Below are 14,292 nucleotides of genomic sequence, written 5' to 3' on the forward strand. Positions count from 1 at the left end.
GTCAACGTCTGGGTACGTATATGGCTTTCTGGTCAATATATCGCAAAATAACAGGTGTCTCGCGGCTACGCCCGAAGCTGTGGGCCTGGCTTAATCAGAATTGTCTGTCATACCCCGATCCCGTACTGATGTAAACAGGTTCATTATTTACAAAGGCGACGGAACTGTCTACTGTTGATGCTGTGTTGAGCTCAGCAGGCCACCAATACGGTGGAGGTTTTACGGCCAGCCGTGGTCGTCTTGTGCGATCATTCTTGGAACAAATCCTTCTGCTAATGAAAAGCAGCATGAAACAGCCTCGTGAACCAATTCTCTTGTTGATGACACGAATCTTGTTCCCCGTAACGGGTTGAGTCCGATGTTGGCTCGGCTGCCGCTCTCGTGATGGGTCCCGGCCTGCCGGCCCGGGACCCATTACAAGCGAGATTGGCTCTAATCACTCCATATGCTTACGAGCTCTCTTTTTCCTGATCTATCTCTCTTTCTTCCCTAGCTTTGATACTTGTTTATAGTCGCCTAGGCAGTTGTCGATATACTCGCTTGGACCGTGACAATTCCCAGAGACATTGAGAGGTCAATGGTCTTCCACGGAAATGGGAGAAGTGAGAAAAAAGTCGTATTGATCACAAGCCGTTATAACGTTAGTACACTGCCAGTGAATACACTGGCTGGTTCCGGCCAACGCAGGGAAGGATGCTTCAGGGACAACTTATTCTCATCATCCGCATCCTCATTGACAAGTTTAGGAGCGCAAGGATACCCCATTAGTCCATACCAATGTGCTCGATATATGGGGCCTATGGTTCTGGTCCTGCAGTCCCAAGGGTAGGGTCCGCATACAGCGGTCACATAGGAAACGTGTTTTGTCTCATAGTTACTAAACTCGATTTATTTTCTTGGCGTTGCGCGTCTGATTGGTCGACTTTCAGACTACACAAATTTGCACATTGCCATATGAGTTAAGCATACATCTCGGGCGCGGGGGCGGCATGCACCAAAAAAAAGTGGCAACTTTGTTCGTCGTATCACAGCCATCTACTAGAAAGAGAAAGAAAGAGTAGGGTGAGTAATGACCCGAACCCGAATTGCCTTGAGCAACTCCCAAGCCGCTTCTCATTCTACTCGAAGACCATCCGAACTATGAGGGGCTGGCCTGGTGACGTCGACCACAATCTAGGTGCATCGAAGGGATATCATCATCATTGGCTCATTTCACAACGCAGGGCTGATCAACCAGCGCCAGTCCTGCACGTGTCATAATCCTGTTGTGCTCGGTCTTGGAGGGCCTTGTGGTTCTGACAATCCCCCATAGTTCCACTGGCACGGATGACTATTGTTCTGAGCTTGCTTCTTCTTATTCAGCTTCGGGATATTCATCTTAAAGTAGCCGCTAAGGTGGTTGTTAAGATACTCAGTTGAAACTATTAGCACCGTGTAAGAGGCTTGACTGGGGAAGTACATGAAACAAGTGACTTCGCATTATCCATCTACAGACAAGACGCAAGTTGGTTTCTAATTAGGCTGCAACTTAGTCGAGTCGAGATCTAAATACATCTCGTCGGCATGGTCTGTTGACAAAGGTCGGCAGAGCTGTCCACACCACATCTGGCATAGCCCACAACAGCAATTATGCATCATGTATCTCAAAACCCTTCTAAAGAGCTGCTTACAATCCTTATGAAGATGGTTCTCCTAAAGATCCCATACATAGGGACTCGAGTCCCACTGGAGGCTAGACTCATCATGCGCAAAGCTTGAGTGGGGAGTTTCATCGGTTACCCAGTACCCATCTGGTTCTTCTGTCCGCGTCCCTACCTGTAGCGCATAGTTCGCCGGGACTGCGCTGAGAGCAGTCGTAGTATCATGGCAGCCGATCTCTTCAGCGTGTAGGGGGACTTATGTGCTCACCTGTGTTGAGGGGGAAGACGGAAGTTGGCTCACTCGGTCTAATCGCGGCATCAGACGCAGGAATATTGTCCGAAACCGACGAACGCAAATCAGCTTTAGAACCAATCGTCTGGTCCTGACTGAGGCGAGCTACGGCATGCCATGGCCCGTTTTCTGTGGGGTTCTAGTTCTGCCATCCGCTGCTGGACATGTTATAGAACTGGCAACTTGTCTGTTGCTTGTTAGCTTTTGCGGTATCGACATAAGTTACAAGATACTGGTAGATATCGTCAATCGATCGTCCATCATGGAGCCATTGAACGATTTGTAGAGCGCGTGATGTGTTGGCAAGTTCTGACAGGACCCGGTCTCTCCTCTGAACTTGGCTTCGGAGCAGAGACCCAATCAACTACACGACTTACACTGGTTGATCAACTTAGTGTATTACACTCAACTAAATCAACTAAATCAGGACAATCCTGACTAATCAATTAAACTAAATTTGGGCCTCTCGTGTACGTGGATTTAGTTGATTTCAGTGTAACTGTTGATGGTTAAAGGGCTGCACATTTGATCTCGAACTTAGCTTCAGGGTAGGTTCGGCTGCGGGCGAGACGACAAGTCAGCTTCCTCCCCCTATTCTACATCCGTAATTTGTATTCTAACCAAAGTGCCTTAAGGTAGAGCCTCCGCTACTGCGTCGTGCGTCTGTTGATCCTTGGTTGATTGACTTCGGCATCTTTTTACCCATCTTGGAACCGTATTGCCATGTTTTGAATGACGTGTAGCGGAACGATGGCTGATGCCTAGTTTATTGAAATATCTTCCTGCTAGCTAGCACCTGCTTGATCATCACATAACACCTATTTCTGGCCATCTACAACAAGTATCATCGCTTCTTTTCTGTAAGGGGTCGCCGGTCGGCCCCAGTAAGTTCCGTAAGGGGACACGCGGCTCATTCAGCTAACAAAAAAGAGAGAGCAGACGTTCTCGAGGGGTGGACTCTCTACTATGGTGGTTAACTGGGCAGTCAATGCTCAGGGGCTGGTTGTGAGACCCTCATTTGGTGGCGTTATCAGCATTGCCATCAACCCAGGTGCACGGCAACGAGTTAGTCCGTGACACTTTCACATTATGTCTTTATGTTTACTATGACCATGAGCGCTTCGGAATTCCTAGAATCGTCCCCAATTTCTATCGATGATGTCCCAATTGACTTCGAACTCCCAGTGCCTTCCACGCCTGCTTCTTCTGCCGAGAGCTCATTGACGCCGTTCTCCCCGCCGCCGACGACATTGCCCACTCCTGATAAGTACGATACGCGTCTTTGGGGACATTTTCCGGGTTGGGTATGGTCAGAAAGAAGCAAAGACAACTACTCATGGGCTTGGGAATATGGATACGACATACAACATGACGACGAGCGCAGATGGGTCTGCAAGCCGTGTATTCAGAAGAACGACCCCAGACCTAAGAATTTCGTTGCTATTGGCCTTCAGAATGCGCTGAATCACTTATACAAGGATCACGGAATATCTGCACCAGATAACAAGACAAAGTCCGGCTTGCAAAAGAAAGCCGAGGAGAAGCCAGGGAGCAAGAGGCCAAGATCGATTGTGGATATATGGAAGCTCGACCCTTTAAGACCTCGAGAACAGGCGATTGCCAACTCTATGATACGCGGATTTAATCGAAATCACTTTCAACGTCTCCTGATCGAGTGGATAGTCGACACGAATCAGTCGACACGAATCAGCCCTTTAGTGTTGTTGAACATGAGAGACTCCGGGATATCTTCGAATACCTTAACCCTGCAGTCAAGATCACGAACGCCAACATCTCTGATACCACAGTTCGCGCGCTCATCAACTCCGAATTTAAAAAGCACAAGGCGCGCGTCATTGAAGCCCTGCGAAAGAGCCCCGGCTTAATACACGTCAGCTTTGACGGATGGAGGGCGCGGAATCGACACTCGTTATACGGTATCGTGTGCTTCTTCAGGGACGAGAATAGCAAGCCCCACAAGGTCGCTCTGGGGGTCCCCGAAGTCCGCAGACATTCGGGGAACAACATTGCAACAGAAGTCCTTTATACCATCGAGGCTTTTGGCATCGAGGAGAATATTGGGTATTTTACCCTTGACAATGCCGAGAACAACGACACAGCACTTGAGGCTATTGGCAAAAAGCTCGGCTTCAATGGCGCTCGAAGGCGAGGCCGCTGCTTCGGCCATATAGTCAATCTGTCTGCGAAGGCACTACTGTTCGGGAAGGATACAGACGCGTTCGAAGAACAACTTTCTGGTGCAGAAGCGCTGTCTGAAGCCGAATACGAACTTTGGCGACAGAAAGGGCCGGTTGGGAAGCTCCATAATTTCGTCGTGGATGTTGATCGATCGGACAGACTGACATACCTGTTGAAAGAACTTCAAGAGTACGACATATCCATGTCGGACGATCCGAAAATACGGTCAAAAAGCCCCGTCTCGGTAGTGCTAGATAACGATACGCGCTGGCTTTCCCAGCTCTATATGATCCGCCGCGCCTTGAGACTTCGAAGGTACTTCGAACTGCTAGTCGCGAAGTTCCGAATCCAATGGGAGGAGGAGAATACATCAAAAAGAACTGGCCAGTTGAAAAAGTCGGCTGTCCGGCCTCGAATCCTTAGAGACGAGAACCAACTTACGGCCAACGATTGGTCTGTACTTCAACACTTCGCGACGATCCTTGGATACTATGAAGATGCAGTCAAGACTCTAGAAGGCGACGGTTTAATCAGGAAACGCAAGAGGGGTTATACTGGTTCATATGGGAACGTTTGGGATGTGATCAATGGGTTTGAATTCCTGCTTGGCAAGCTCGAAAAATATAAGGCGATGGCAAAAGATTTTCCTGACCCCGAACAGTTCAGGATCGGCATAAATATGGCCTGGGAGAAATTAGACAAGTATTACACTATTCTCGACACAACACCGATATATTATACCGCCCTCGCACTCCACCCGGCATACAGATGGGGATGGTTCGAGCAGGCCTGGGTACATAAGCCCGACTGGATCAGATCTGCAAAAAGGATAGTTCAAGAAGTGTGGGACGAGTCCTATCGAGATTTCCATATTGTGGTGGCCTCAAATGACGAGCCTGTTGCAAAACGACAGAAGCAATACTACAATGCCTTCGAAGAGCATTGCGAACAGTCCCGTATCGACTCCATACAGACAGAGCCTCTACTGGACGACGACACGGTTGGCGACGAATACGAACGATGGCAATCGAGCCATGAGAGCACTGACAAGACTGTGCGAGATCCGATAGCGTATTGGCATGAGAAGCGCCTGCAATACCCTCGTCTCTCCCGAATGGCCCTCGACTTTGTCACAATACAATCAATGTCTGCAGAATGTGAGAGGATGTTCTCGGCAGCAGGGCAGATGGTTGTTCCCCAACGGTGCAATCTTCAGGCGCAAACAGTTGGGATGTGTCAGGTATTGAGGTCGTGGTTTCGGGCAGGCATTATCAACGACCTAGATCCGTTATTTCTCTCGATCATAGAGGAGAAGAAAGAGCTCGAGGGCATCCATCTTAATGATGATGAGTTCAGAAGACGGGAGCTATCGTGGCTCGCTGCCGCGGCGAAAACAGCTGGCCATTGAAGAGGCGATTCGAGTGCTACAAGAGTGAATGAAGGGAAGGGGACGGGAGCAGCCGAAGGTAGATTCGCACCAGAGGAGCCTCGGGAAGCCCTACTTGTTGTACCAGCCAGCAAAAGTGGACATCACCTCCTTCTAAGAGGGAGGTATTTGTTAGAATATGTCGTCTCTGACACTTTTTAATGCGAGGGGATGGTTAGCGTCACTGTGGCCAACCCTGACACGGGCGCGATGAGATCAACTCAAGAGATAATGCCACTATATTGCACGAAAACCAAGATGAAGAGGAAAGAGGTATGAGCAAGCGCGTGGACGTGTAGACGCGTTAACTTAGTGCCATCATGCGCTGCCCCACTACGCCGCGACTCTGGATGATGCCGCCACAAACCTCCATCCACTGAAGTCAACTACACTTAAATCAACTACATTTGAGGTGTCCGTTGATACACTACATTCAAAGTTTCATTACTAATCTACACTTACTCTAAATTGACAGATGCCGTGTAGTTGATTTAGTTGATTGGGTCTCTGCTTCGGAGTCGCTGGGCTTCCATTTACCAGGTTTCTTTTTGGCTCCCATTGCCGCTCAATATATTGGCAGTCAATGTCTCGCCCAACACACATTGAGCAGGGCCGCCCGCCGTCACACTTTATTCTTTTCGCCCGACATAAAACGCAAGCATTGTGAGTCGGCTTCCTCCTATCGCGCATGATCGGATATTGCTCTTTGCACAGGTGAATGCCGGTGGAAAATCCAACTTGGTATGAAACAATGGAGATCAAGTAGAAGTGATCGCGGATTATCTATTTCTGATATACACGAATGGAAGCCGCAAAAGGGCACACTGCTGGCAGACCTAATTGGACGAAGGCACTGGTGCTAGATCATTCTATGCGGCGCAAGAAGGACGACACCTGCACCAATACAACCCCTGGGCCTTGTTCACAGAGGTTCAGCCACGCCCAGACTCAGGCCGGGGTTGGTGATTCGCCGACCAAAACACCGCCAATGGCATGGGACATCTCCGATAACGTTTAAGTGTGGCAATATCAGACGCGCGTACAACTTCGGCATTCGCAACCTTCGCACTATCTATCATATGTGTGAAGCGCCATATTTGTCAGTATCGACGCGATTACGAAAAAAAAAAAATCTGATCATATGTCTTGAGGTATTGTCCTGGTTCGCATTAGCACGTACTGTCCCGTAGGTAGTATTTCAGATAAGCTCTGTCATGCGAAATGCCGATAGGCGCGTAAACTTCTCTGCACAACTAGAACTTCGACGATTGTTTACTAAACCGATGCGACATAATCACACTCCGAGATTCGCGGACTGGAATTGGGCATAGCTGGCATGAAGGGTGGAAGCGGAACACTTTGATCCATTACTGCAACAGACTATAACTGCTCCCCTGCACCATACGACATTCAAAAGAAGATACTCGTACGCAGGCTCCAGGCACTCTTCAAACATGTTTCCGTCATTTCTATAGCTATCTTACAATTTTAGTAAAAAGTAACCGCCGACATGTTCCTTCTGTTTACATCCGATAGTCCCTCAATATAATTGCTTTTGTACCTAATATAACTATTGAAGTTTCTTTTATGATCCTGTTATGTAGTTGCTTTTATATCGAATATTCCGTGTTGTATTTATTCTGTAATGACTGATAGTAGTATTACTTGAAATCTGTTGGCACTTGTACTCAGCTACTTGCTCGTTTTCCTTCATTTAGCCAAGTCATTCCATGTTGAAGCAGCAACTTCTAGTCAGACAGAAACAAGCGTTATCCCTAAGAATACAAAATGGAGGAAGCAGCTACCACTGTTGAAAGCAAGTGTTCTCGGTGTAAATGACGTGGTCAGTTGTCTTTGAACGTCACTCATCAAGGAATAGACTACCCAGACGAGACCCAGATGCCGACGAGGCTCTAAATAGCTACTACTACACCGCAGAAGCTCTACGGAAGCTTGATATGTGTGACAGGCTGAGCCTCTGTTTGTTCATCACGAAACAGATGTACAATTGCCCGTCTAAAGCTAACGAGAAAGAAATGTGATCAGGCGCAAGAAGATCTAGTTTGTGGCTAGCTTGCATCGATCGCACCCTACATCCTTGCGTCCATTCAGATTGGTGGATGTGATTGTGGATATTCCCGGCGAAGCAATTATAATAGGTTGCTGGGATCATTGCTCTAATTTTATTTTGCAAGATTTCCGATTCATGCTCCCATCATGTAAGTATGCCCTCTTTGATTGAAAACGCAAATTCCTTGTAATTGCTTTCGATGTACGTGCTAGCATTCGTAACGTCCCGTATTACCAAGATAGCCGGAGGAACCAATGAGGACAGACGATAAGACTCAGAGGAAAAATTTATTGCTAATTATCAAAACTACAGTAACGTACTCCACAAGCGAGCTGGACACACAAGCGAGCTGGACACCTCACCAGATCGATGGACCTTTCCTCCTTTAACATTGTATTTCTCCACCAAATATTATGGATTTGTCAAGCAAAGAGAGCCAAATAGTCTTAGCTATTAAAGCTACCCAGAATACTCCCAAACTAAGCATTCGAGCTGCAGCAAAGATCTATATGGTGCCCCATAGTACGTTAAGTACTCGCATCAAGGGAATTAACGCGCGACGCAATACTATGCCTAATTCTCGAAAACTTACAAATCTGGAGGAATCAACAATTGTCAGATACATCCTTGACCTAGACTCGAGATCTTTTCCTCCCCGGCTTAGTGGTGTGCAAGATATGGCGAATCGCCTGCTCGCCGATCGCGACGCGCCTCCTGTGGGAGTCAACTGGGCTTCAAACTTTGTCAAGCGCCAACCACAGCTGTCTACGCGTTTTACGCGTCGATATGACTATCAGAGGGCCTTATGCGAAGATCCAAAGATAATTAAACCTTGGTTTAAGCTTGTACGCAACACAGTTGCGAAATACGGCATACAAGACGAGGATTTTCACAACTTTGACGAGACTGGCTTTATGATGGGCGTAATCTCAACCACAATGGTAGTTACAAGCTCAGATAGACGTGGCAAGCCAAGTTTAGCTCAACCAGGTGACAGAAAATGGGTTGCAGTACTCCAATCTATTAATTCCCGAGGCGAAGCTATCCCGCCATTTATTATAGCTGCGGGGCAATATCACCTTGGAAACTGGTATGAAGATAGCGCGCTACCAAAGGATTGGGTTATCTCTACAACTCATAACGGCTGGACTACAAATGAGAAAGCCGTAGATTGGATCCGGCACTTTGAAAAGCATACTAAACCTAAAAGTCGTGGCGCATATCGACTTCTTATCCTAGATGGACACGAAAGTCACCACTCAACCGAATTCGAAGTCTTCTGCAAAGACCATAAGATTATCACGCTTTGTATGCCATCTCATTCATCCCACATTCTTCAGCCATTAGATGTTGGCTGTTTTGGGCCGCTAAAGAAGGCATATGGCAAAGAAATTGAAGGACTTATGAGGGCGCACGTCACACACATCACACAAGCTGACTTCTTTCCCGCGTTTTGCACCGCCTTTAAAGCCGCAATGACCAAAACAAATATCCAAGGAGCTTTTAGAGGCGCAGGACTTGTTCCATTCGATCCAAATAGTGTCTTATCGCGTCTGGATGTAAGGCTGCGGACTCCAACACCAGTTGAAGAGGCACCTGAGCTACCAAATCCGTGGGTTCCAAAGACCCCAAACAATCCAACCGAGGCAACTTCACAGACTGACTATATTAAAAGACGAATTAGTCGCCATCAGGGAAGCTCGCCGACGTCAATTTTAACTGCTGTGGATCAGATTACAAAGGGAACATGCGGAATTATGCATCAGGTCGCGCTCTTAAAGGCTGAGGTCAACCAACTTCGGGAAGCAAATGCACTACTAAGCAAGCGGCATAGAGCTAAAAAAACACGATTGCGCCAAGGCGGCAGTATGACTATCTCCGAGGGACAAGCTCTTCAGGATCAGAATGATGTGGAAGAGCAGATACAGCAAGAAGATCGCAAAACTAGAGGTCGGAAGCCTCGGGATGAGACGAAGGGACGGCGATGTGGTGTGTGCGGCAACACTGGCCATAATGCGCGAACTTGTCAGATTGATTTGGAAACATCTAATGAAGAGGATAGCAGTGAGGATTAATTGATTTCTTATGTTGTGGTTATTTTTTATTGTACTCTTTATAAGAGGACGGGTTAGGCTGTCCAGCTCGCTTGTGTGTCCAGCTCGCTTGTGTGTCCAGCTCGCTTGTGGAGTACGTTAGCTACAGAAAATATAACAACTAATGCGTCACTATGAATCGGCTGTGCGCTACATTTAGTAAATTCACCTATGACATCTCATATCGGGAGAGCAAGAGTCAAAGGTTAACCTGTAGTGCAGGGAAGGTCCGCGTGCCAAAAAGGATTCCCAACTATGACACACGTATCACGGTTTCTGTCGGTTTCGTCCAAATGGTATATAGCAACTCGACCTACACATCCTCGACTGTTCCTCGGGTTTGTGGTGGTGATACCGGCGCGGACGTTCAAACCTGAAGCTGTAAACCTGACCGACCACACATTCTTCGATGACATCACTATCAGTTCCAACGACGCGAGACAGCTCCGGCATTGAGAAGTTATCTGGAGAGATAAAGGCGGTACAACGCGAATGATTTCATCACCCACCAATTGGGCCATTGCAACAGGGCTCCGCTGTTGGGTAACACGCGATGGAACGTGTCGTTAACGAAGTCATGTTTCTTGCGCATTTGTGGCAATAGAATTCCCCCGTGCGCTATCGCCAGATGGGTTGCATTGCCACCTGCATGTCTGCCTGAGTCTCAAGTTCGTGACTTCCCTCCGACTAGGGTGTTGATGCAAATACGCATACGAATGATTTGTCGTCACCGTGAATGCCGATGACATCACCATCCTTGACCTCCACTTCCGAACAACTAGACATGCTCAACATCCCACATTGGCTTGGAAGGCCATATGGTTCTTTATGGCAGCATGTGGCAGTTCCAGCAGAACAATGAGATGCACAGCTTTAGGGGTGCATTGCGTAGCTATAGGAGCATTATGTTTAACCGATAAACTGTTGGAACAAAAAAAAAAAAAAGGACTTTGTTGATCGAAAAGACAACCTTGACATAATCGACGGTTTAGCTACAGCGGACTGGTCAGGTACTGATTATTTTTGACCTTTGTTTAAAGTTTGTTTGGAATACGCCCCCCACTGATACCTTCGTTAGATCGCCGTTCGCTGCTAAGTGACAAAGGCCCATATGCCCCCGACCCACATGCCAAGATGAACACAGGGAAGATTGCCACTGCTTCGGAACCCTTTTCCGGTCTATGCATAGACTGTGGCGAACTGGTAGGAGCGTTTTGAGAGCGATGAAGCGGTCCACACCACATTCTGCGGCCACCGTCGAGATATCTCAAAACCGCCACAAGTCTGTTTTGCCTAAATTTTCTGGCAATTTGCTTGCGCGAGGCTTCACTTTTGTTCTTGGTTGGCTGGTACGATGATCCTGCGAGCTTTCGGCATAAGGTTACAGTTGGATAAAACTAGCTTTAACTTCATCTCCGTGTGATACCTATTGGGATTGGCCATATGTACCCATAACCACCGCGCCGGTTTACAAGCCGTGACCGCAGATTGATGCTGATGCGTGGACCTTATATAGACGGCCTTGCCTCTTTAGCTAACCTTAGTATATTATATGTATCCTTGTGGGAAGGCCGCTCATCCACCTTTGCACCAAATCTGGGGACGGGCGGTATGGAACTTTACAACAGCATGGGGTTGCAGTCTAAGACTGAAATGAAAATGCAACCTAGGTATAAGAGCGTAGCTCCATTTGTGCAAAAGTTAAAAAGGTACGCGTCAATTTATATTCAGCGGCTTGTATGATTCAAGCTTACTAAGACGCCTAGACTACTCGACGATCCAAATAACAAGCAGCTGGTTCGCTGGTCTGAAGATGGTGACTGCATCGTGGTTCCTGATAAGGATCAGTTCGCTGACGTTGTACTTCCTGAGCTGTTTAAACACAATAATTATACATCTTTTGTGAGGCAACTAAACGCGTACGGCTTCAGCAAACGGGTATCACTCACGGACAACAGCATGCGGGCAAGGGAACGCAAACTGGCCGGTTTAAGCGAATTTTCGCACCCTTGTTTCAAGCGTGCGCATCCGAGTTTGTTGCCACTGGTTAGGAAGAAGAATGATAGCAACAGAGCAAAACCACGAGGGCCACGAGAAACTGCGGTCGATGATGCAGTGACGAGCGAAAATGATCAGCATGGAAGTAAGAGAAGGCTCCAAGAAGTGACGATGCCGATACAAAGAATTGACAGCAGCTCAACCTCCACAGGTACTTTATTGCTTGAAGCTAAGGCTTCGGTCGCTATTCGAAACGTGCTCCAGGAAGTACGCGAACAACAGAAACAGATTGTCAACCTTATCGATCGACAACATGAGGTCAACAAGGACTTGCAGGATCAAAATATCCGCTTTCAGCACCTTCATGACCAACACCAGGATTCAATTAACGCCATCTTGAGATGTATTGCTGTTATCTTTCCGAATTTGGATGGGCATGAGAAGAGACATGGCACGAGCAGCCACGCCTCCAGCCAAATAGCATCAGACTTGCGACAACCTGCGGGTAATGGCAGCTTGAATGCAATTGATGTCGATAGGGTAACTTGATCGGACAACATGCGGCCATGAAGTAATAATGCTCCTACGGAAGGTCACTGTGTAGACCACGACGCAACCAAGTGGAGTACGAGCGGCTTCGGCTGATGCGAACAGACCCAGGATACCAAATTTGACGAACTAAAGGAAGCACTGAGTTCGATTTACCATGGAATTCGGACCCTGGGAATTGGGAACACCGATTTGTATCAGGGGTTTCTTGTGGTCTTTCTGTACTTATCGAAATAGGTATTCAAACCGTTGTTGATGCATTGTCAGTCGGCGAGCCTCCTATTGACGCGAGCCTCCTATTGACGCGAGCCTCTTTACTCCTTGATCTCTTGAGCTTCTATCTTGAAACGGAATGCTTTATTGATATTTCGGTGGTCTCACATCACGGACGATAGCCAAGCTAATCAGCAGGAGAAATACTTAGCAATCTGAAGTTGCGTCTTCCCGTAAGTAGCATGAATTACACAGAGGGCAACTATAGTGACGCATCAGATGCCACGGCACCATACAATCAGAATGGAAAATATGACCACAAAATAAACGGTGAACAGCGTCGCCTTCTCTTAGTACATCGAGGCAAATTGCACTGTATGATATAGTCAGAAGCAATCCAAATGAATATTTCTGCTCTGAGGCGACGAAATTACCAATTTAATGATTCACGCCTTGATGCTACCGCCTGGGCACCCCTGAATTCATTCTCCGCTGCCTTTCCGTACCTGTACGGTGGAGAAACCGAATCCAGCATATCTGTGGAACTGGTTTCGGATTGTGTGACGCTAGATGACTCCACGTCAAAGCCGTGACTTGCGGACTGATCATATCTAGACAAGGCGTGACTTAACCTGTCAAGTGTTGAGTTTCAGTTCGAGGGAACGCTAACGCTCAGCTACAACTGACTGTGAAGAGCATACCAGAATAGACAAAGCAATGAGACCAAAAATCGCGAGTACTGCTACGGCTTGAACCAGCCCATCACCTTGCGGTAGGCTTTGATGGTCTGGAATAGTTGATGCAGTCTTCCGTATTTGACTGCTGTAGGTATTCATGGAATGGACCGCCCTTTAACAAAATTAAGAAAACAAAAGTGAAATAGGCAAGATCCCTACTATGTGTATAAGTGTTATTCATGAGAGGAGGCCATAACTCAAATGCAATGACAGCCGGTCCATATAGGTATAGCTAGCTATATCGCACTGCTTTTGATTTAATTCACGAGCCTCCGAGTCGCCCCGACAGCGGTTTCTAGGGAAAGGCTAGTTTGCCGTTGTCTGGAAGCGTCTTTACCATTAGTTGATACGTTCATCTCACCAATTAAACCGTCATGACATTCGGTGGCTGGCTTTGCCTTCTCAATCCCTAGTCGGCGGGGTAGGGCAGTGGCAATGAGAAGTCCAAAAATAAATTGTTGGTTGCCGGAGCTTTACAGAAACTTGTACCGATGTGGAGGCGCCGTGGGACATGGCAAGTGGTGGCGAGAGAGCTGTGGCCAGCTGGAGGGTCATCAACAACTAATTGCGTACTGTGCATGACTAATAAACTTGTAGAAGCCTTCAGCTGCATATCACGCGGCGAAAAGCGCTCCAAAAGCCAAAAGCAATATCGGTCCAGAATGACAAAAGATTTTATTAATGTCGTTTCTCAGCAACAAGAGATAGTGTAGAGAGCGTGGAAACTTAATTGCTGGCCGAGTTTCGGAATAATGGATCCGTAGCTGAAGACGCGGTTCGGATAGTCGGATGTCCGCAAGCCAACTTCCCTTCATTCATGTAGTCAGACCCAGGGTTATCAAATTGGTCCGTCCCGATTGCTTACGACGAAAGTCACCGCCTTAGTGGCGTGTACCTTCTATGCGAAACTTGCCTCCCCTCCCCCCCTTTTTCCCGGGTTTGAGCGTATACAGACCATCTTGTGCAGATTCCGCGGGTGGCATATTGTCTCCATCAATATAAGGCCACCATTGACGGTACCTCCCTTGGTACCCCAAGCAGCCTGCTTCCACGCCAAGCGCCACAGGCGTAGAC

The 14,292-nt window shown here is 47.6% G+C and overlaps 4 protein-coding genes across 4 annotated transcripts; 2 read left to right on the top strand and 2 right to left on the bottom strand.

Moving 5' to 3' along the window:
- Positions 1–8,197: 8,197 nt before the first annotated feature.
- On the top strand, positions 8,198–9,703 carry VFPPC_12576 (DDE superfamily endonuclease; the record flags this gene model as incomplete). The annotated part of the gene is made up of 1 exon (XM_018290398.1): positions 8,198–9,703. The coding sequence occupies one exon, from the start codon at positions 8,198–8,200 to the stop codon at positions 9,701–9,703; it is 1,506 nt and encodes a 501-aa protein (XP_018136432.1).
- A 224-nt stretch (positions 9,704–9,927) lies between these two features.
- On the bottom strand, positions 9,928–10,242 carry VFPPC_18359 (hypothetical protein; the record flags this gene model as incomplete). The annotated part of the gene is made up of 1 exon (XM_022429983.1): positions 9,928–10,242. The coding sequence occupies one exon, from the start codon at positions 10,240–10,242 to the stop codon at positions 9,928–9,930; it is 315 nt and encodes a 104-aa protein (XP_022285814.1).
- A 970-nt stretch (positions 10,243–11,212) lies between these two features.
- VFPPC_12641 (HSF-type DNA-binding protein) lies at positions 11,213–12,268 on the top strand (the record flags this gene model as incomplete). Its single annotated transcript, XM_018290435.2, has 2 exons — positions 11,213–11,434; positions 11,480–12,268. 2 exons carry the CDS (start codon positions 11,213–11,215, stop codon positions 12,266–12,268), a joined length of 1,011 nt encoding a protein of 336 aa, XP_018136431.2.
- Positions 12,269–12,911: 643 nt separating this feature from the next.
- VFPPC_17001 (hypothetical protein) lies at positions 12,912–13,317 on the bottom strand (the record flags this gene model as incomplete). The annotated part of the gene is made up of 2 exons (XM_018294753.2): positions 12,912–13,113; positions 13,154–13,317. The coding sequence occupies 2 exons, from the start codon at positions 13,315–13,317 to the stop codon at positions 12,912–12,914; spliced, it is 366 nt and encodes a 121-aa protein (XP_018136430.2).
- Between the last annotated feature and the right edge of the window lie 975 nt (positions 13,318–14,292).

This window comes from Pochonia chlamydosporia, chromosome 2 (genome assembly GCF_001653235.2).
Source record: "Pochonia chlamydosporia 170 chromosome 2, whole genome shotgun sequence".
Taxonomy (NCBI): domain Eukaryota; kingdom Fungi; phylum Ascomycota; class Sordariomycetes; order Hypocreales; family Clavicipitaceae; genus Pochonia; species Pochonia chlamydosporia.